The sequence below is a fragment of the Corvus cornix genome, chromosome 10, assembly GCF_000738735.6.
Source record: "Corvus cornix cornix isolate S_Up_H32 chromosome 10, ASM73873v5, whole genome shotgun sequence".
Lineage (NCBI taxonomy): Eukaryota > Metazoa > Chordata > Aves > Passeriformes > Corvidae > Corvus > Corvus cornix.
In genome coordinates this window covers 2,613,201-2,635,321 of record NC_046340.1, presented here as the reverse complement: position 1 = coordinate 2,635,321, position 22,121 = coordinate 2,613,201, and the positions used below count along the sequence as shown (strand labels likewise).

Genomic DNA, 22,121 nt, shown 5'->3' with positions numbered 1-22,121 from the left:
CGGGCGGCAGCCGGTTCCGGGCGGAGCGGAGCCACATTGGGCAGCGCCGCGCGGGGTTCTGGGAGAAGGGGCCGTCCCCGCCGCCGCCCCCCGCCCGTCCTCCGGCCAAGATGTCTGACATGGAGGATGATTTCATGTGCGATGATGAGGAGGACTACGATCTGGTAGGGCGCGGGGCGGCGCGGGGGCTCAGCGGTACAGCCGGGGGTGCCGCCAGCGCGGCGCCGCTTCGGGCCGCTGCTGGCGCGGTGCGCCCGCCGCAGCAGCCGCCCCGCCGGGTGCTGCCCCGGCAGGGAGCGCGGACATCCAGGATGAGTTTCCCTCCCGGGGAGGAGGATGCGGGCAGGGGCTGCGAGGGCAGGGCGCTGCTGTCGGAGCGGCCGCTCGGCCGCCTCTCCGCGGAGGAGCAGGCCAGCTCCGGGCCGGGCAGGTGGATAGGCCCGGGCTGGTGCCCCGGCCCCGGGCTGGCCCCGTGTGTCCCCCGCAGGGCTCACGCTGAGGCGAGGCTCCGGCGGGCTGCCTCCTTCCCTCTCTCCCCTGCCCCGGCCCGAGTGTCGGGCACGGAGTGAAGTGATAAAGTTGCCCGCCCTGCTCCTCACCCGGGACTGCGAGAGGCCCCTGGGGGTAGATACTGTTCGTGTGCTTGTGTGAGCAACAAACTGAGGAAAAAGTAGGGAGAAGAGAAAGGGGGGTTAGGAGAAATGGCCTCGCGGCCGGTTTCTGATGCAACGCGCCGAAGGGTGCACTAATTTCTAACTTTTTGTCCTTATAGTCTTCGTGACCTTTCTGCCAGTCCCTTCTTGTTTGTATTTGTAAGGTTTGGGGTTTTTCCTGTTACATTTAGTTAAATGTTGACATCAGGTTTTAAGTTCTTGAAGTTAAAAAAAATGCTGCTTGTCTGATTAATTATAATTATATTGCTGTTGCATTATATTGGAGCTTGAGGTTTGCTTGTTCGGGTTTTTTTTTTTGCTTTTCTGAACTCTGATTGGGTTTTTGGAACTAGAGACATTTTTTAAAAAACCTATGTATGGTTGAGGCTTGAGAGTCTATTTAATTCATTTCAGCTAAACCTGTGTTAACAGTATTGCAGTTTCACCCAGATACTTGCTTTGGAAGATTTGGTTTCTGACACGTTATTTGGTAGTCATTGCTACTTATTAATTCACTTAAAATATTTGCCTGATTTTATCTGGAATAGTTTCTGGGCAGTTTTTGTTAGGAACTGCTCAGGATTACATTAAATATAGAATAAAAGCATCCACTTTTGGTTTTGAGGTGTTTTTTCATTCATGTGAGAGTGCTTGTTTGACAGGCATTGTCATCATAACCCTACGAGCTGCTTGTGTCACTATGCCAAGAACTGTTCGTGTTCCCCTTTCAGTCCATGAATGACTTCACATACCTTAGGGACAAAGTTACTGAAGGAAATACACAGACACTATTAAAAACATTTTGTTCTAAAATTATTTCCCATTAATTTTCATTAACACTTTTTAAATTTTTGTCCTGATTTGAAATACTGTGGTGTTTTTTTCCATGTGACGCAATCAGAGGAATATTAAACACAGCAGAATTCATGTTCCATACCCAACCATAGCATGAGAACTGAGAAACCATTTGAATTGTATTTCTGAATCTATACAGATGTGAATAAGAATGCAGCTCAAACTTACACTGCTTTATGTCAGTTTTCTCCAAGAATAATTGGTCTAATGCTTTTTCCTATGTTTCTTCTGAAGTACTTTATTTCTCACTGGAAAAACCTTCCTGAAACACCTTGCTTGTGGCAGATTTCAGCTTCTGACTGTAGTTACTTTTACTGGAACATTTTCATTGTCATTAATTACTCCTAGCTCAGACCTTTCAAAAATTTTAGAATACTGTTTGTAATAACTAGGACCTCGTTAGGTTTTTTCTTTTCAGTAAGTAATTCCCATGTAGAGCATCAAACTAATACTTAAGCTACAATTTTAAAAATTTAATTTCAGTTCATAATTGATGGGAGAAAAAACCCAAGAATTGAAGAGTAAAAATATTCCAGCTAGGCTAGTTTCAGCATTCTGGGACTAACAAACCATGATTGACTGGTGTTTTCAAAAATGCTTGAGACTGTTATTGTAGTGTTCCACAGAATTGTTTCAGAAAAAAAGTTAAGGGCCCTGAAGATAGGGCCTGATTTCTTCCTTTCATGTTGATATCTAGTTAAATTAAGAGAAGACTGTAAGGGGGATGCACGATTCTCAAGTTGAGTTTAACGGCTTCTGCAAGAGGCTTTGCAACAAAAGAATGAGTACAAGACATAATACTCATATCAGTGCAGAATTGAAAGTAAAAGAGCACATGTGAGTGCTATGAATACTTTTTTGAGGAACAGGAGGAGAGGCAGTGATTACAGAAAGAGTCAATGAAAGAAGTAGCTATTTTGTCAAAATATGGTGAAACTAGGTTCAGGTCTCCCAGGGTAGCTGCCATCGTAACAACAGCAGTGAAGGGTCCCCAAAAAATTAATTTTGTCAGCTTTTATTAGAAGTGATTATGGCTGTTCCTCTTCAGTGTGCACTTGACCTGCTGATTATGTATCACCATTCAGTTAAAATTTTCTTAAGTATGCAAATGTTTCACACTTGAACTGAAATGTGAACAGATATTCCAAAGGCCCAGCTCTTTCCCAGCTTCATCATGGAATTTTATATAATTTGAGTAATTACTACACTGTTAAACAATTGAAGACTATCCAGGTTGTACTGGATTGTTTCTGTTTAGTTTTTCAGTGGGTAAGAAGTCAAAGTTTTACATGTAAATGACCTCAGCTACTCCTATAGAAGTTTCGTTTATTCACTGGAGTCTTGGTACCAGGAAGAAATTCCATTTATATTTATGGGTGGATGAACCTAGATTCACAATTTACTAGTAATGTGCTGTGACAGCTTTGATTATAACATGAATTATTCCACTTTATGCTTCAGTGAACAGAATAATGTTTACTGGTCATTATGAAAGCCACTCAATTTTAATTTCTAGTTTGGTGCTGCTAGGTGCCTTACATGATTTCAGTACAAGTTCTTTTTACTAGATCCAGCTTGAGGTTGGAGATGGACAAAGAGGGAAGGACCATTGTAAATTCCATTTTTGTTTACGGTCTGGGACAAAAGACTATGTTTAGAATTGACTTGGAGGCTAAACTCAGCCTTCCTCCAGAAATTGATTCTTCCAGGCACAATGACAACACATTGACAGTTGTTGTAGTACATCTACTGGATTTTTTTGTTTTGTTTTAAATAAGGAATTTGTGGTGTTCTCAATGAGTCATCTTACTGTGTTCTGAAATTCGACTTTAAAATTAATCTGAGGAAAGGTTGGACAAATACATTTGCTGAGCAACTGGTCTTTTTACGTTATGGAGTTGTATTATTTCAGTGACTTGTAGAAGATCTGTAAACAGTGCCAATGAACAGCCATCAGCTGGCACCCTGGTGAGATGGCTGCAGGTTCATGAGGATCGGCAGGACTCAAGTACAGGGAGCATCCCTTCAGATTAATGAGGATTTCCCGTTTCAGGGTGTGATGATATTAGGAAATAGGCAGTCTTACTACTTATTTCAAGCTACATGAATTGGCTCTTTCTTTCCAACTGAGTGAAATACAGTCCATCGCAAAAGGAATTTCTGTGTGATACCAAACTTGATAAGCAATCTCATTGATAGACAGAGATACTATTCTTTTATTGCTGGATTTTAATAGATAGAGGTGAAATTTCATGCAGATGTTATCTCCTCTTCCCAATTGCTCATATTTCACTATTACCATCATTTAATGAAATACATATATATGTTGCAAACAAGAAAGTGGTAATGCTGCAAAAACAGGTATTCGGATCTAGGGAAATAGCAAATCAAGCAGATCCACTTGGCCCTCCTCTGTTTCTTTGTTATGTTTAATTACAGTAGTATGTGATTTTTAAAAAAGTGAGCTTCACAGAGGACATAGGATGTACTGTTCTCTGAATTAATTATTGTTTCATATTTTATATGGATTCAGCATGTGTCATGATTTTTTTTTTATGCATTCTCTTAAGACTCATCTTCAAACACAGAATTAATATATTTGAGGCTTATTTTGCTCATTACCATAATGTCTCAGAAGGAGGTATTGAGGCAAAAAGCCTGAGAATAATTATTCAGTAAATTCTTTCTGTCTAAACATTGACAAGTGTCAGTAAGTTCTGGTTTTTGTTGGCTTCTTTTGGCAGTTATTTAGGGCTGTGTTCAGAACGGTGCTCTCCACGACTTGATATGCAGTTGGGTGTTAAACAGAAGTAAATTAGACCTAAGTTATGCTGAAAAATGGACTTTCAGAAAAGGATTCACATAACTACAGGAGAGCTGCACAGCAGAGGTAGAAAGAGAAGGCACTTTTTTTTCTGTACTCCTTACGTGTCATAATACCAGGGTTTTCTTTCTGCAGTCTCCTGTCTCATTTCTGTGCATCTTCCAGCTGAAAAAAAAAATAAAACAAAGGCAGAGCACTGTCTTTCATAGAACTCTCGTGACGCCATTGCAAATTGCTGGTTTCACAGACTTCTATTCCTGGTGTCAGCCCTGGTGTGAGCCAGCAGGCACTGGATGACTTGCAGAGTTAGCGAGTAGCAGCAGAGGAGCAGAGACCTGGAACGTGGAAAAGAAACCAGGACTCCCAATGCACGGCTGAGCGGTTGCAGACTTCTTACACAAATTGCTCTCTTGTTTTTACTCTCAGGGTTTGCCTCTGTTCTTTTCCTCTTTGCTCTTTTGCATTCCAGCCTGATTGCTTTCTTTATGTTCATGTGCCTGGATACCAACTGGCAAATGCACATAGAACCTGGTAGTTGCTATTTGTCCTGGTGCCTGTGCTCCAGGAAGAGCAAATGCAAAGAAAGTTGTGCTTAGCAGGCCTCCTAAATGCTGTGGTTATGAAACAAAGTTAGCTGAAGTGAAATCAAATTTGTACCAGACTTCTCAGAAACAATTGCACTTCATAAAAAAATTAATTGTTTGAGTCAGCCAAATGGTTGAAATTTGGTAAAATTACCAGCAATTGACAATTGGCAGTAATAAGTATTTTAACAATGTCCTTGAAAGATAATTTTTTCACAAAATACTCGTATCTTTGTTTTTGTTCATGTAGAACTTTACCAGGTCAGTGTGCCACTCTAATCGGATAGAATGCCACACATCTACCTTCAAATGTCACTGATACACAGTTACGGTCTCCATGTCCCTGTCCCTTATTCTGGCTGTGAGCACAGGGGCTGTGCTTCAAGGCATTTAATCTCTGGAGGCCACATGGACAAGGCTCCTGCCACAGTTCTCGGAAAGCAGCAAGGAGGCAAACAGCAAACAGAGCACTGGGCTGCTGCAGGGAGTGGGAAAGGGCATGGACAGGGAGGGCCTGGGAGTGCTGGGTGCCGTCAGCCCGCCTTTGCTGCTGGAGACACTGCAGATGGATCCATGCGCTAAAAAGGATGACTAAAGCTGACTCGGGTGAATTGACTTCTGTAGCTGCTCATTTTAGAAGCTGAGGCTTAATGTTTTAAAGCTTTATCTTGTTTACTGGATAAAATTTTATGAAAACTTAATATGTAACATAATAAAGACTTCTTCATTAGATTGGTTTCTTGATACTAATTTAACTTTTATTAAAACTGTTTGAAAGAATGGTGTTCCAGGCAGAGTAAACTCCATCAGGGGTTTTGCCTCTGTTACAATTGAGCTAGTGTGGAATTTCTATTCCCCCAAAAAGTGATGGGATGGGATTGGACTGAATATAACTGACTACATTTAGAAAATGCAGATTTTCAACACAGGAATGCTTAAACAATGCCTTATTTAACTGCATTTTTTCAAACTCTATCAGAGCTTTCTAATTTCTTGAGTTATAATAATAAAAAAGAATTGTTTATTTTGATCCTCTGAGGAAGGAAGAACTCAATGGGTTTGAAAGATCAGTTCTATGTACTCAGACAGCTCTTTTTTTCATTCGTACTTATAATGTTGATGTCCATTTGAAAAATATCACCAGGATCTTAGTTTTAAAAATTCCTAGGCCTTTTACTTTTTTAACATCAGCTAGAGATAAATTATACCATCCAGCTGCTTTTATATCTCCAAGTTCTAATTAAGGCTGTTCGTCAGTATGCAAATTGTTAGGTCTGGATGCTGTAGTGGAGATTTCTAGAGTTATGTAGAAATCCTATTTGTAAACCATATATTTCTACCTAATTTGCAACAAACTTCATACCTAGAAGGTTTGAGTTGGGGAAATTGTTCAGGCAGGAACCAGGCATGTTAAAAATGATGGTGAGAAAAGGCTAGGCTTCTGCTATCTGAATTTATTGTTAAAAGAACTTTTCTGTTTTTAGAACTGAGAAGGAAATTAGTCTTTTTCTTAATTGGAACTTTGAGGACACAGCTTTATACTTTCTTCCTTTTTTGCTTTTGGCAGAAGCTTAATGTTCTCACATTTGTATCCTACTGCACTAAGCCATCTCTGCATCAAAAGAAGACAGAGTGCTCGTCCTTCTGAATTTATCAGCACTGGCATAATTAGCATCAGTGCTTGAAATAAGATGCAGTATCTACAGGGATGATTTTTTTTTTTATATTGTCTAAAGATTAATGGCATCAGCTCATACTTAGTTTGAGGTTTTAAAGTTTTCTTCACAGCCATTAAGTCTAAATATGTCTTTTAAAGTAACCAACTTACATTTTCTGGAAGTAGGAAAGCCTTATCTCCCTTGCAACTTTGAGTCCATATTGTCCTCCTAAATGTGATGTGAGGCAAATAGGCATCAAATGAAGAAAAAATACAGCTGTGGAAACACAGACCAGTACCTGTGATGCATTTCAATGCATTTCCACTGGCGGGGAAAAGTTATCAATAGACTTAACACTTCTTTATTATGTATTAATATTATGAAAGAATCTTTATGGGATATTTAAGTAGCATTGAGAAAAATTACCTGAAAAAAGGCTTCCTGCATGAATCCACATCCAGAATCATTGCCAGAGCTAAGATGAAAGTTCAGATGTTTCTGGCTTGGGGCTAACGGAGCACATTGTCTCCTAAAATGAATTAATTTAGTTTGCTTTCCTTTTATCTTTGCAAATAGACACTTTCGCCAAAAATATTCCCCATTGTTCAAGTTAAGCATAAACAAGACATCAGCTGATTACACATCTCTTAAGTGCTATGTTGTTTAATTTGTGGCAGCCTGTATATTCACAAGGTGCTTGATACAGCTGTTGACATCGTGTGTATGTGCTCATAGCTGCTCCATTGGACTTGGGTCAATAGGATCAGGAGTTTACAAAAACAGGCTAACCAAAATGAAAGCCTGCCCAATGAAATAAGACACTTGCTTCCTGTTTTCTTTGCTGTTTTCAGTATCACATTTTTATAGTTCTGTGGCAATTCAGAAAACAGGTTTGTGGAATTCACAAGACTTTTCAGTCCATTCATTCTCACTAATGATTGTACTTTGTTGGGTGAAAATAAACACATACTTGGGCAACTTGCCTACATGTTACAAATAGAAACATTAAAAAGTAGAAGGACAAATGTCTCAAGTACCATGTTTAATAGAATTTGGTTCGACTGTGGACTCCTGTAATTAATTTTTGCTTTAGAACTTCAGAAAACTTAAACTTTGAGAGGTCTGCTTGCAGTGCAGAGAGGAGAGAGCTGATTTAAAACTTCTCTTTTGCCTCATCTTTTTTTCATTCCTTCCCATGGTTTTGGAGGAGTCCATTAATAGTAGGAATATACAAATGAACAAAACAATGAATGTGCCTGACAAAGCACAGCAAGAGTAAAATCCACCTTAAAGGAGGGGACTTGAACGTGCATTGCTTATGTTGTAACAAGGGAAAGTTACTCTGACAACAGTAACTTTGAGATTTAAACAGTTTCTGTTAAAACAGTTCATCTCCTAATAGCCAAAATCCTGTTCAGAGATGTTAGCTTGAAAATGCAGAGGTGTGAAGTGGTTTTGAATTGTGTAAATATCAAATGAAATTATTAGTGTTTTGTAATTTGGACGTGCAGCATTGCCCTTTAGCAAAAGAAGATAAAATATGCAGGGGTTTTTCATCAGAAGAAGTCTCAGAATACTTTTTAAAAGAAATTAAGTAGTAATTGTTAGAAGTAAATACTTCAGTTTGTGTGGCACTAGTGTACATGATGGATAATTATTTGATTAAATTATTGTGCCTGGGCCTCACTCCACCATCTTTGGCAGCACTTTTAGCATTTTCTCAATCATCTCCTGCTTCTCAGTGCAGAAGCAGCTGGTGTTATCGTCATTATTCTTTTTTTTAATTTCCTTAGACAAGGATGAATCGTTATGGCATAAAAAGGCAGATTATGGAGAGATTCATGGAAGCATTTGATACCCTCCAGAGCTGAATCATTACTTGTGTGGCAGCTCAGCCAGAGCCTTTTCTGTGGCTAGCAAAGGCTGGATAATGGAGTGCCTTTAGGAAGACCAGTGGGCAGCATGTTCTCTCCCCTCCCAGAAATGACCTGTGCTGTTGGGCCTCTGTCCTTAAACTCCAGCACTGGCAGAATTTCAATAATACAATCTGTACTTGTCGTAAAGGTGCAGCTGGTAGAGTTATGTGTTCATTAATCCAGGAAGAAATCTGCTGACAGGCAAGTGTTGGTGTATGGTGAGTCTGGCCTAGTAACAGGCCAGAGACAAAATTATCATACGGGTCCATACGTGTTACATGCTCTAAAACCAAACACTGCCTGTTAAATATACAAGCATTCTCTGTCAGTTTGAGTAATAAGTCTTGCTATCTCTTATCCATTTTCAGCAGATCTGAACCTTTTTTTTTCTCTGATTTTTTTTTTTTCCTTAAAATGTAGGAATATTCTGAGGACAGCAATTCTGAACCAAATGTGGATCTGGAAAATCAATACTACAATTCCAAAGCTTTGAAGGAAGATGACCCCAAAGCAGCATTAAGCAGTTTTCAGAAGGTGTTCTGTCTTTATATTCTATTTCTTCTTTTTATATTAATTCACATTTTAAAATATTTTACACCATTTGAGTTATTTTCTGAAATTTTAAGAGTAACATTTATCTTTTAAATTACTAATGTGCTAAGTTCATTATTGAGCATCTTAGATTCCTGGCTGACTGCCTTTCAGGATCATTCTTAGGGATAATAAATAGGACACAGTATAGTCTTATCACAGATCTGACTTTTTAATCTTCAGGTTTTACTAAGTTCATTAAATAGTTCTAAATGTGTTTTCATGTGTCAACAATAGAAACCAGATCCATTTGGGTTTTTTAAATGAAATGGTGTTTTCCCCAGTGTCTTATGTAACATTATTTGATACCTGTTTCCAAAGCTTTAAATGTGTAAATACTACGTGACACAGAGTTTCTTCCTCTCAGTTTTAACTTTTTAATGTTTGCCCGCTGCTATGAGAAAGCAGTATGTTAGATGTAACTTTTTAAAGAAAAAATAAGATTTTTGCATCTTTTGGCTTATTTATTGTGTATAGTAAAATTATATACATGACTTAAAAAAACTTTCTGAAGTTTTTACTTACAAAACATTTCCTTAATTCCTATATTACATTAAAACCTAGAAACATTTCTCCTTTGTGAAGGAACTGTAGAAATTCAGAAGAGCTTTTTAACTTCATTTAGTCAAAATTTAGTTGACTCAGTTTTGCAGGAGGTGTTACAACTATTTTTGCATATGTATTTATGGAGTGGCATTTAAATTTAGTGTTTGATATTAAAGTGTTTGCTGTTAGACAACAACAACAAAAACTATATTCACCCTCCCTACATCAGCTAAGTTGGGAAAACTGGTAAGATACACGTCTCTCACTAACATTTTCAATAATACCAGGAAAGAGTAAAATTGAAGAACAAGGCAGAGTTAAACATTACTTTGTAAGGAATGAAGTGGGGGGTAAAGGCATGTATGGGATGTCTGTATTTTAAACAATTGAAGTTTGAATAAAGCTTTTATAAATATTGTTTTAAAAATTCTTTTATTGCAGGTTTTGGAGCTCGAAGGCGAAAAGGGAGAATGGGGATTCAAAGCTCTGAAACAGATGATTAAAATAAACTTTAAACTGGTAGGAATTACAGCTATCACTTGGGAGTAAATGGCATAAATATTTTTGATCCAGTGGCTATGACAACTAAATCTACCAGAACCTGTCTTTTGCAGCCTTTAATGGCTACTACAGATATGGCAGGGAAATGATGTGGTGTTTGCAAGTCAAAGGCAAAACGGATGCAAAATAACTGCTGTAGTCAGCTGGCACTTCATGCAAGTGTGAGGCTCAGTCCTTGCTGTGCTGAGGTATCACACCACTGGAAGTGGTCATGTTTCTCTGTGTGTACTACACCAGGACAAAACAGTGAAAAATTTATATGCTATGTATGCAACCATTCCAAAGAGTTGTATGGCCAGTTCTGTTTTCTTCATCGAGATGAGTATTTTAAATGTGTGTTCCATGCAGTCCTGAAATTATTTCTGATTCTGCAGGTTATGAATAAAGTGGTGATATGGAAGTTTTAATAGCAACCACTACTGCATTGTCTTTCTTTTCTGCTTTTTTTCCCCATATGTACACTTGCAAGATATCTCAGTTTTTAATAATTAAAACAAAAATTATAATGTGATTTTGTTTTTCTTTTAGACTAACTTTCCTGAAATGATGAATAGGTATAAACAGCTATTGACCTACATACGGAGTGCAGTTACAAGGAATTACTCTGAAAAATCCATCAATTCTATTCTTGATTATATCTCTACTTCCAAGCAGGTTGGATCATCAATTCTTTCATCTTCATAGTTTACAGTCTTGCATTTTTAACTATGGACATCTTTTGTGTTTGGTTTGGGCTTTTTTGATCTTAATAGAGGAATTTTGAGTATTCATTTGCTGTCATATGTAAAAATATATTTCCTACATGTAGTGGAATCTATTAACACAGATAAATCCTCATAAATTTGTTCTTTTTTTGGCAATATTTACCTGGAATTTCTGCGCTAAGAAATAAGAACTTTTTTTTAGCATAGCTACACAATATTAAGTGCCCTCTCAGATACAATTTCTACTTAAACAATGCTTTTTTTTTTTATTTTGGGGGGAGAGGGGAATCTTTGCAGTGAAGTGTTGGTGTGAAATGCTGCCTGTCCTGTGCACTGTGCAAGTGAGGTACATGTCCATAGATACACAGCACAGCTCCTTTTCTTTTGTGTTGGTGTAGAAGCTTACAGAGAGTAGGAGGCTCCCCTCACTGACTTCCTGGAAGTAGCACCTTCATATGGAGGATCATTGGTCTTTAGTGCTGAGTCCTTGGTCATTATCACAATCCTTCCTGTCCTGCTACCCTCAGAAGTGAAAGCTGAATGATGCATTACTCTTCAGGTCTAAAGATTGTCTTAGACTATCCCTTCCTGGCAGAGGTCGGGATCTCTAAATGCAGTTGAGCCAGACCTGGAGGGACAATCTGGAAATCTTAACTTGCTGTATAGTCACAGATTGTTACTCCCAAAGGAACAGTGGCCATGAACAACACTAATGCATTCTTTGTAGAACCCTTGTAAAAGGTAACACTCAGCACTTTGATTTCCATTTCAGGTGTTGTATTTTTGGGTTTTATGCAAAGAAACAGTTTGATGCTCTCAAAAGCTTTCTTTCACTCAACATTGCTAGTCCAGAAAGAAGAAGGCATCTTTTCCTTTGACCATTTTCCTCACTTTGTAAAGCATATTTTCTTTTTGATATGTAAATTATTTTTATTCTTTTAAGTGGCAACGATACTGCCTGTGTTTGTTACACAACATCAGAATTCTGTTCCTTGGTTATGTAAGATGGGTTTTATAAGGTGGCTTTCATTTTTCACAGATGGGTACAAATCTTAAAACGTGAATACTTTTTAATTATATCTGTTTCATGTAAGAAAAGAAGTGTAGTTAGTTTGATTACTTTAGAAGCTCTTTGCAATTTAAATGCAGACATTCAGTAAGATGCAGATACCTTTCTTATTTTGAAGTTCAAGCATGCACTTTTAGTTTGTTCAGATTGACTTTATTAACAGGTACAAATTTGCTGTTTACAATTATAGAATTCTGATTTTTTATGTCAGATGGATTTGCTTCAGGAATTCTATGAAACAACACTTGAAGCTCTGAAAGATGCTAAGAATGATAGATTGTGGTTTAAGACAAACACAAAGGTAAAAATATGTAACTTCCTATTTTTTGCTTTTGTTTGACACCTTCAGCTAATTCTTATAAATTATAATTGTGAAATTTTAATAGACCTCAGTACTTTAACTTTCTTTTCATTGCAGCTTGGCAAATTATATTTAGAACGAGAAGAATATGGAAAGTTACAAAAGATTCTGCGTCAGCTGCATCAGTCATGCCAGGTACCTTTATATTCTAAATCACTGTGGCTTAGTAAACAACATTGATGCATTGATTTCTTTTTTAATACATCTGTTGTTGGCCTTTGAGGCATTTTGCTGAGCTTTAGTACAGAGGGAAGAAATACTGTGCCTGCTTTAATTTGTTATCTGCTTGATAACATGAACAAAAAACCCTAGGTGTTTTATTCCTTCTTTAGAGACGATTTTAAAAAAATTATTCACAACTGCTGATTAGGTTTCTCTTCAGGTGCAAGGGTGAGAAGCACATATCAGTAATCTATAATGCACAGACATTTATTTTGAAATATACCAAAGATTCCAAGTGAGCTTTATTCAAAACAAAAAGTAGAGTTGTTACTTTCCCATCCAGAAGAGGAAAAAATAAATTAGCCATGCAGCCTGCTGTGCTTGTTTGTGACAATTTTCCTCCTTCAGTATGGGAAATAGGTTACAAATATCTGGGAAGTGGTTCTGTCAGAGGCAGCAGAAGAGTCATGTGTGTTACCTATATATATGCATGCTTGTGTCAGTCGTTGTATTTATATACTTAGAGTGTGGCTTAAGGAAAGTGGAAAAGAATTAAGGTTAAAGTTTTGAGGAAAACGTTTAATTATTAAACAAAAATACTGACATTTTAAATACAGGGCTTCAAAACGTAGCCTATGGTAATTTCTTTGGGCACTCTGTTTTCTGTTAGTTGTATCAAAATTTCAGAGTTTCAGGAATATTCCTGTTTTTGACAGGAAATTACTGAGAGTATTTGGTTATCAGTGTTTTACTAGTAGAAAACTGAAATTGCTGTTCTCTTGAAATTTCACAGTATTTATTACTTAATCTGTCCTAGACTGATGATGGGGAAGATGATCTAAAAAAAGGTACTCAACTATTGGAAATCTATGCTTTGGAAATTCAAATGTATACAGCACAGAAAAATAACAAAAAACTTAAAGCACTATATGAACAGTCATTGCACATCAAGTCAGCCATTCCTCATCCGCTGATCATGGGAGTTATCAGAGGCAAGTTCATCTCGAATTTTTCATTTGTCTTCTGTTGCAGAGATTTTGTTTCATGAAAATCTGATAACCAGTGGATTTTTCCAGTTCCAACTATAAAGACAGAGGCTTCTGTAGATTCACAGTCTCATCATCTGCTTCTTGCAGGACTTCAGCTCTGCAGTTCTGGTGCCCAAGTACCAGAGGCACTGGTCAGAAGGGCAGCTGGCTTCATAACTGTTAGGAGAGAAACAGTAGAAAAGAAGAGGAAGACTTGATGTTTGACACCATGGCAGGCAGCAAAAGATAAATGCAAAGGCATCTGCAGGGGATAAAAACAAAGGCTTGACAGGACTGCTAGCAGAAGGGACTGCTGTTTGTGCAATCCCCTTTTATAAATTTGTGTCTCACCTTACTAAAACTCAGCAGGAACCAAAGAGCTTTAAGATGTGCTTGAAAATATTATTTATTATCTGCAGTAATGAATTGTAGTGGAAACACGCCGTGTGTCTTGTAAAAAACCCTTTCTTCAGAATACTGCTATGCCTTCCTCCTTCCCCTGGTGTAGGCACTGCACAGACAATCAGGCAGTAGTGGATACTTAAGAAATAAAAGGATACAGAAAGTATTTCTCATTTTTTCCTGTGTAGTTTTGCTCAACAGGGAAAATTTCATAAATATACAAAGTATTGCCCTTGAAATGGAGATAGAATTTATCTCTGTTTTTGCAGTATTTTTACATAAGGGTGAAGTAATTATTGGCTATGAGGATTAGTGTTCTTTACGTTTTATGGTGTGGGTTGGGTTTTGTTTTTTCTTCTTTGGAATGGGTTTATTCAGATGGCAGTGCTGTATGTAAAGGCCCTAATGCTTTTTTTTCGTAGTGATTTCAGAGAACGAAATGACTTCTGAAAATGTTTCAGTAATCTATTTAGAAATAGCATGGAACTTGAGTACAATTATCGCAGTCAGCAACAAGCACACAGTGTTCCTTTTCATCTGTGTTTTCTTTTCAGAATGTGGAGGCAAAATGCACTTAAGAGAAGGAGAATTTGAAAAGGCACATACTGATTTTTTTGAAGCATTCAAGAATTATGATGAATCAGGGAGCCCCAGAAGAACCACTTGCTTAAAATATTTGGTCTTAGCAAACATGCTCATGAAGTCTGGAATAAATCCATTTGATTCTCAGGAGGTATTTTTTTTTCTCTTTCCTTCGCACCCCCCCCCCCCACATCCCCTCACCCTTTTCTAAATATATAGAGAAATTACCCAAAGCATGGAAATGGGGAAAAAAAAAAAATCTAAACTTGCATATTATGCTTTCTGTTCTGTGTAGGCTAAACCATACAAAAATGATCCAGAGATTCTAGCAATGACGAATTTAGTAAGGTAAGATTTTAATTTTTCTGGAGAAGAGAACAAAAAGATAAAAAGAAAAAAGATTCAGTGTTCAAACCAGAAAGGGAATATTTTTAGAAATGGCTTTTTTCTGCACAGTTAACAGCTATTCATAAATACTGGGCAAATATTTGCAGACTGTTTTTCTTAAGAAACTTACTATGAGACCCCATAGGATAGATATCATACTATGTAGGAGTACAAAAACTGTGTACTTCTGTCACTTATGCTGTGACAAAAACCTCATTTCTCCTCTTAAATAAAGTTGTCCCATATTGTACTGCAACTGGTGTTTTTAGGCTTTGGCTGATTACATAAGAGAAGCTGAGTTTAATGACATCTCATACCAAAGCAAATAGAAAATTTTGATGCATGGATATGTCATGATTTCCTAATTTAGGAATACAAAACTTGACTCTTGATGATCTCCCCTATCCTTCAAACATGTGAAAATCAAAAGAAAGCCTCATTACCTCTTACAGGCAACTGTGAGAACTTTTAGTGTATTATGGTCATTAGGTCAGTGAACTGAGACAGGTTTTGTACCCTGTGCTTTGAAGCTCACCTCTTGCATCCACTCTGTCCTGCCTTTGCTCCTTTTCCCATCTTTTCATTACATAAGAAGTAATCTCTGCTCACATGTTGAAACAATTGATCCTGCCTTGGAACAACTCTTGCTCTGATACTGCTGTTGTACTGTAGCATGGTATACAAACAAATGATTTCTGAAAGTGAGGATATTCATCCATTATTGACATGGTATTGAATAAATTAGTTGGCAGTTTATTAAGGGAATATTTCCAGTGATTCATTCCACTTTAGATGTGTTTTTTGCTAATTCGCTGTCATAGTTTCATGTGAATTCGAGGCAGAAAGAATTCCAGATGGCCTTACCCAATCTGATTTTGTTCATATTTCTAATTTATGTCTTTTATCTTGACATTTGAGTATAACTACTTCTTTAAAATTAATAATGCAATTAAAGCAGGGTAGATAAGAAATATGCAGAAGATAAAATTAATTTCAAACAGTTATATTTTTAATCCTTCCTGTACTCTACAGTGGGAACTTGAATGCTTTACAGATGATAAACGGTGACTTCTGAAATAAAAATAAAATATACTGAACTGAAATTCCTTTTCATTATGAAGTAGAATTTCCTGGTTTCATGTGGTACAGTCCATGCCACTCACTAACTACTTACAAACTGCTCAAGTTCTACCATAAACTTAACAAGTCTTTTTCTTGGCCATTTTAATAAAGGATGAATCTTTTTCATCCAGTTTCAAAACAATTTTAAAATGTACAGTATATGAAGGACAAATAGATGTTGCTGTTAAAATGCTTGATGTTAGCATTAAACAGAAGTTGAAAATTTTGTTTTGAGACTGTTTTTCAAGGAAAAGGTCTTTCTTCAGAGGTTGCAGCTCTTGACATTTAAATGATGCTGTGGTGCCACCTCCTTTTTGCAACGCTTTCTCACATGACAAGACTGACTCATGAAAGGATATATATACAAATAAGCTATAAATAAAAATCTAAAAAGTAATATTATGCCAGAATTACTGATGGATAATCCTGGAAGTCCGGATTTCTTTCATCTTCCAGTATTTTTGGCATTCATCTTAAGATGGGACATTGTAGAGACAGCAAGAGCCTTCTAGACTCTTTTTAGCTCTTTGTTCCATAAAGTATGACTTCATGAAGCCAAAATTCATGTAATGATACTTTTCAAAACAGGGTATTTAAGAATAGCTTCTTAAAGTACAAAAGTTTTGAAACTAGAGTGCACTTGTGGAACAACTAAATGTTCATACTAAACTTCAGTAAATGCTACTACAACTGAAACAGGAGAAAGGTCATTTCTGTTGCATTTCATCTTGAAAGAGTTTTTGCTTATAAAGGTTCTGAATATAAGTAATTTCCACCAGTGCTTAGTACATGTTTTTTTAGACGTTGTGGAACATAATCTTAGAGTCTGTTTAACTTTTAAAATTAATAATTCAGTCTCTCGTTTTTTCCTGAAGTGCCTATCAGAATAATGACATCACTGAATTTGAGAAGATTCTGAAAACAAATCACAGCAACATCATGGACGATCCCTTCATAAGGGAGCACATTGAAGGTATTCTTGAAGGCTGTTTTAATCATTTTTGTTTTCACTACTTAGTAAGTTCCTTTTTTTTTTTTCTTTTCTTCCCCTCACCCTGGCTTATTTTTCTTTTTGGCACTAAGAGTTCTTTGTAATTACTTGTGGGTGATTCTTTTACAAGTTATTTAGGAGTTGGTCAGGGCTAACTTGCATCCAGGCATGTGGCACGACGGCAAAGAATTGCAGGAATGATGGAGAAAGTTCGAGCAAGAGTGGATATTGTAAGATAATATCTATGGTGGTGTTAAGGCACTTGAGTATTTTGAGTGTTGTTTTTGTTATTTCTTTTTTTCCCATTGGAACAGTGGAATGAGAGCAACCCTCACCTGTAAAGGTGGGTTGTAGCAGTCTCATCCAGTTTGATGTTTGCTAGTTTATAAAGTTAATTTTCTGCTTCAGATTAAAGACAACATACATAAACAGTGTAATAAAAGTTGCTCTAATAAATATGCAGTAATAGAATATGTAAAAAGAAACATACTTTTTATTTATATCTTGTAAACAATGATTGGAGTTATAGTACCTGCGCTTAATAAGATGGGAACACATGAATACATGCCTTTCTGTTCCATTAGCATGACAAAATAGTTACCTCATCCATTTTTCATGTATCTGAGAAATGAAGAGTCTCTTCACTTTGATATAGTTCTCAGTTCCTCAGGTTACTATTGTTTTCAAGAGTAGGTCTTACTGTGGCATTGCAAGATCATTTAGCTGGATAGTTACAGGAAAGAAAAGAGTTAAATCCAGAGACCTGGTTTTCTTGTACTTGTTGTTTGTAAAAGAGAACTGGGCAAACAGCAGGGGAAACTAAATATAACCCACTACTGCTGTTCCATGCCGACTGCTGGTGAGCTGCAAAGTCTTATAGGAAGGCCCTGTAAGATTAGAGCTGGATGCTTGTGGAGGAAGGTGTGAGAGGACTGCAGAGCAAGAGAAGGACAGTGGAATCAAGGCATTGAAGAGAATTTGTGTCTCTCCTTATATGCTACTGATGTCTCATTGTTTTCACTCTGTAGTGATACACATGTTCATGGTTAATGTTTACATACCTTACCTCGTTGTTTTAATCTCCATAGTTTTATTGAGACACATAATTTGGTGTTCAGTGGTATTTTATTATATAAACAGTCATTGTTTAAACATGTAAAAATGGATCTAGCTTTTCTGTTAATTTATTATTGTAATTTATGCTTTCATTTTATCCCAACTGTCTTTACCAATGTAAAAATTTATAAACCAATGACTGCACTACGTTATCTAACCAAAATCAGCCTGTCCATGCAGACTGTTTTATACGACTTCAGTTCCTCATCATAATTACACCATTAGGCCCTGCTCTTTTAACTTTAAATGGGACTATTCCCCATGAAGTTAAATGCACAGACATTTTAAGTTGCACAGCCTTAAGAATACCCCTTTTCACTTTTGTACAAGGCATTCTAGCCATAAATCAGGGGGGCAGATATACCAGGCAGCGATCTCTATGATTTATCCAGTTAGCTTGGATAAATTAAATTTTTACCAGAGAACATGTTGCTCCATGTTTGAACAGTTTTCCACTCTGTCTGTCCACCTTCAGAGTTACCTATTGCTTGGATCCCTGGAAAAGGAGGGCCCTTGTTATTTTGCTGTGCTTCCCCACCCACTGAATTACTACCTTAAAAGGTCATGGTGCTTAGTGTATCTTTCTATATGGAGTGGTATTGCATCTTTATTTCAGTACTGTTGTTTTTAGAGTGTTTATTTTTTCTTCTCTTACAGAGCTTTTGCGAAACATCAGAACACAAGTGCTTATAAAATTAATTAAGCCTTACACAAGAATACATATTCCTTTTATTTCTAAGGTATGTGTCAGTGGAGCCTTGCATTTGTTTAAGTAAATGATTAACTGTGAATAAAAGCTTTTAAATAAATACAGTGCTTCCAGAAATAGAACATCTAAAATATACTCTAAACCATAAAGTACTAGTGATGCACTGCTGGCTGCTTTGCAGTGCAAAAATGTAAATTTCAAGTGTCATCCAAATGCTTTTTATAATATGTACTATGATATACTTCTAAAATACTCAGCTACCATATTCTACTCGGTGTAGAAAATCACATTTCTGAAGAAAAGTGAGATTTGTATAATTGAAAATGTAATTATAAACCTAAATTTTATGAAGGTAAAATGAAAATTTTAATTCCTTTGGTTCATAAGCTATTTTAATGTTTGTGTTGTATGAGTTACAGAACTGTGGTAGTTGAACAAACCAACTATTACCATAGAACCTCTGATTTCACTGCCTAATCTGGAAAGAACAAAATAAAAACCCAGTGACAATCTATGAGTATTTCCATCTCCTGTGCATCTGTGATTTTGCTTGCAAAAATTCACAGCATTACAAAATACGTAATGAAATATTAGAGATGCCTCTTTTTTATCCTTAAATTCTCTGTAGAACTCGGTATGCTTTTTTTTTAATCTAGACTTAACACTTGCAGAAGTTGCTTGAGCCAGAAGATGCAATTACATCTCTAAATGGTTTTGAGTGCAGATCCATTCTTTTCTGATAATTATTTCTTATTTTATTTCCTGGGTTTTTGTGGTTGTGGTTTATTTTGTTGTTGTTTGGTTTGGGATATTTTTTATCTGTTTGTTTTTTCAGTAAGTCAATAAAGGAAGTCACTTTTGGAGCTTCCAAAATTTTGCTTTAGCCTCTTCAGCTTTTTCTGAGAGGTCACTGGTCTCTTCATTCTTGGCCATGTGTCCTTTGGGTGGAGGTCTTTTGCTTGATAGATCATTATTGAATTGATACTTCTGAACAGCAAGAAACAGAGGTTAAACCAAATTCTGTATAGGAAAATAAAGATTGGAGGTTTTTAATGTTGCAGAACATGGTAGCAGCATAATGAGTTTTCTTTCTGTTTCAGGAGTTAAACATAGATGTAGCTGATGTGGAAAGCTTGCTTGTGCAGTGCATATTGGATAAGTATGTACTTGATTCTTGATTACTGATCTTTGATTACTTTAAAATAATCAAATTTTAGAAGAAGCAACAAAACAATATTTTGGGGCATTGTGATAATACTGGTTGATTCTAGAAGTGAAAGGTAATGGTGCTGACTTTGGATTTGCTTGATTTGTGAGCAGTAAAATATGTTTGAAAGATGAGAGCCAAGAAAAATTTATAGAGAGATTGAGTGCCATCTTTTTACTTTAATTCTTAATTACATAATAATTTTCCTGAATTATTATGAAATTATAGAAGTTGTTATTCTTAGTAATTGCTGCTTATACCCATGTATATTTTTGAGTATTATTTTCAAGTTGACAGATCGGTAGTCTGCTCTCCTTTACAAAAAAAATTTAACCACAATTTGTAAAACCTATTTTTCTGGAGGGTAACTTGTTACAACAGCTACAAAAATATAATCCATACATGGGCTTGTGTGGTTTGATTTCTCTTCACATCGTCTCCATTTTTAACTATTCTTTGACTTTCAAGAAGTGTTTATATCATATTGCTTCAGACTTTGTGTGGATCATAGCTAAGCAGATAAAATATGCATTGCCCAATGAATTAGTTCATTTGATTTCCAGTCATGATGACAGCTTAATAGGCAGTACTGCCCAGGGCAGTAATTATAAAAGTGCTGAATTTCGAGATGGACTTTGTGCCTCTCGTGTACAAGACCTCTTATTTTACCTCTGATTTCTTGTTAGCTCCTATTTCCATGTCCATAGGCAGTTTATTGTTTTTATTTACTTCTAGCACTATACATGGCCGAATTGATCAAGTCAACCAGCTCCTAGAACTGGATCATCAGAAGAGAGGTGGTGCACGTTATACTGCGTTAGATAAATGGACCAACCAACTAAATTCGCTCAACCAGGCTGTAGTCAGCAAGCTGGCCTAACAGAAAACAAGCTTCTACAAACGTCCTTAAGGCAACAGTGCAGTGATGTAAACCTAAAAAGAACTGGGAATGGCAAAACTACTGTCGGTTGGTGTGCCCTGAAATTATTGGAGTTATGGCAGAAGTGCTTTTTTGATCAGCTGGTTTGTGTTTTGCTGCTGCATTTATCCCAAGAAAAAAACAGCTTTAATCTCCAGAAGAAAACCAAAATGCCACGGGATTTATGCTGTATTGACATCTTGCCCTAAACATACAACATCCTAGTAATTTGTCAAGGGGCAATTAATGACCAGAGAGAAGATTTTTGTCATGATTTTAAATACACTGACACGTTACTGTTGGTTAAATTTAAACATGTTTTACCTGCAGAAATTCTCTCACAGAAATAACCTGCAATAACTTGAAATGCTACCCTTTTGAACACTTCCTTTTCTCATGTATAAATTGAAATGTTTGCTGCATTTTGCAAAATGTCAATTCTCCAAAAATGTGTCCATATATTTCTGTACCTGCAGTGTAGTAAAGGTTTAGAAGAAACCCCATAATTATAGTGGCATACTGTCACTTAGGTTTCAAGCAGCAAAATAAACAGTGCAGTTCAGAAATTGTACAGTTGTTTCTTGATGTGCTTTCATTATACTTGAATTTTACTTGTGTTATTTTTAAAAGAAAATAGGTATTACTTGATCTCATTTGTGAAGGACAATAAGGAGATTCTAAGTCTGAACTCATTGGTATGTGTGCTGTTGATTTTTATTTTTTCTTTTTTTCCCCTTGAAATAGTGAAACATAAATAGCGTGTGATGGTACACAAGCAGTGCCACACACAGACACTGTAACAGTGGAAAGAAAAATCTGTATGTAGAGTAATTAACAACACCCCAAAAATAATGAAAAAACCTAATAAATTACAAATGTCCATCACATACATGCAAGGCAGGCAGCATGGTAAACTCAGTGTTCTAGGGCAGGGTTTAAATTGGTAACAGGGTATAATTAAATAGGATAAAATTAACTTCAATCTGAAGAATAGTTACATCCCTTAGAAAATTATTTTGCTCTGCATTGTCAAAGCAACTAATTTTTTTTTCCTAGTGTTTACACCATAAAACTTAATGTGTACCATGAGTAGCATGATGCTGCATCTTGGGTGAGCATTTCTTCTTTACTCATTTTTTTACCAATAGGTGTTTTTAATTTATCCACTTACTTA

At 36.7% G+C, this 22,121-nt stretch overlaps 1 protein-coding gene across 2 annotated transcripts; it reads left to right on the top strand.

Moving 5' to 3' along the window:
- On the top strand, positions 1-21,518 carry COPS2 (COP9 signalosome subunit 2). Of its 2 annotated transcripts, none has more exons than XM_039557770.1 (13): positions 1-164; positions 8,911-9,024; positions 10,069-10,146; positions 10,717-10,842; positions 12,173-12,262; positions 12,380-12,457; positions 13,302-13,476; positions 14,469-14,647; positions 14,792-14,844; positions 16,881-16,978; positions 18,770-18,852; positions 19,922-19,980; positions 20,764-21,450. In XM_039557770.1, exons 1-13 carry the CDS (start codon positions 111-113, stop codon positions 20,906-20,908), a joined length of 1,332 nt encoding a protein of 443 aa, XP_039413704.1. In that variant the 5' UTR covers positions 1-110; the 3' UTR covers positions 20,909-21,450. The 2 variants fall into 2 exon arrangements, with proteins under 2 accessions (XP_039413704.1, XP_039413703.1); XM_039557769.1 differs by having other exon boundaries at positions 28-164; positions 12,152-12,262; positions 20,764-21,518.
- The last annotated feature ends 603 nt before the right edge of the window (positions 21,519-22,121 follow it).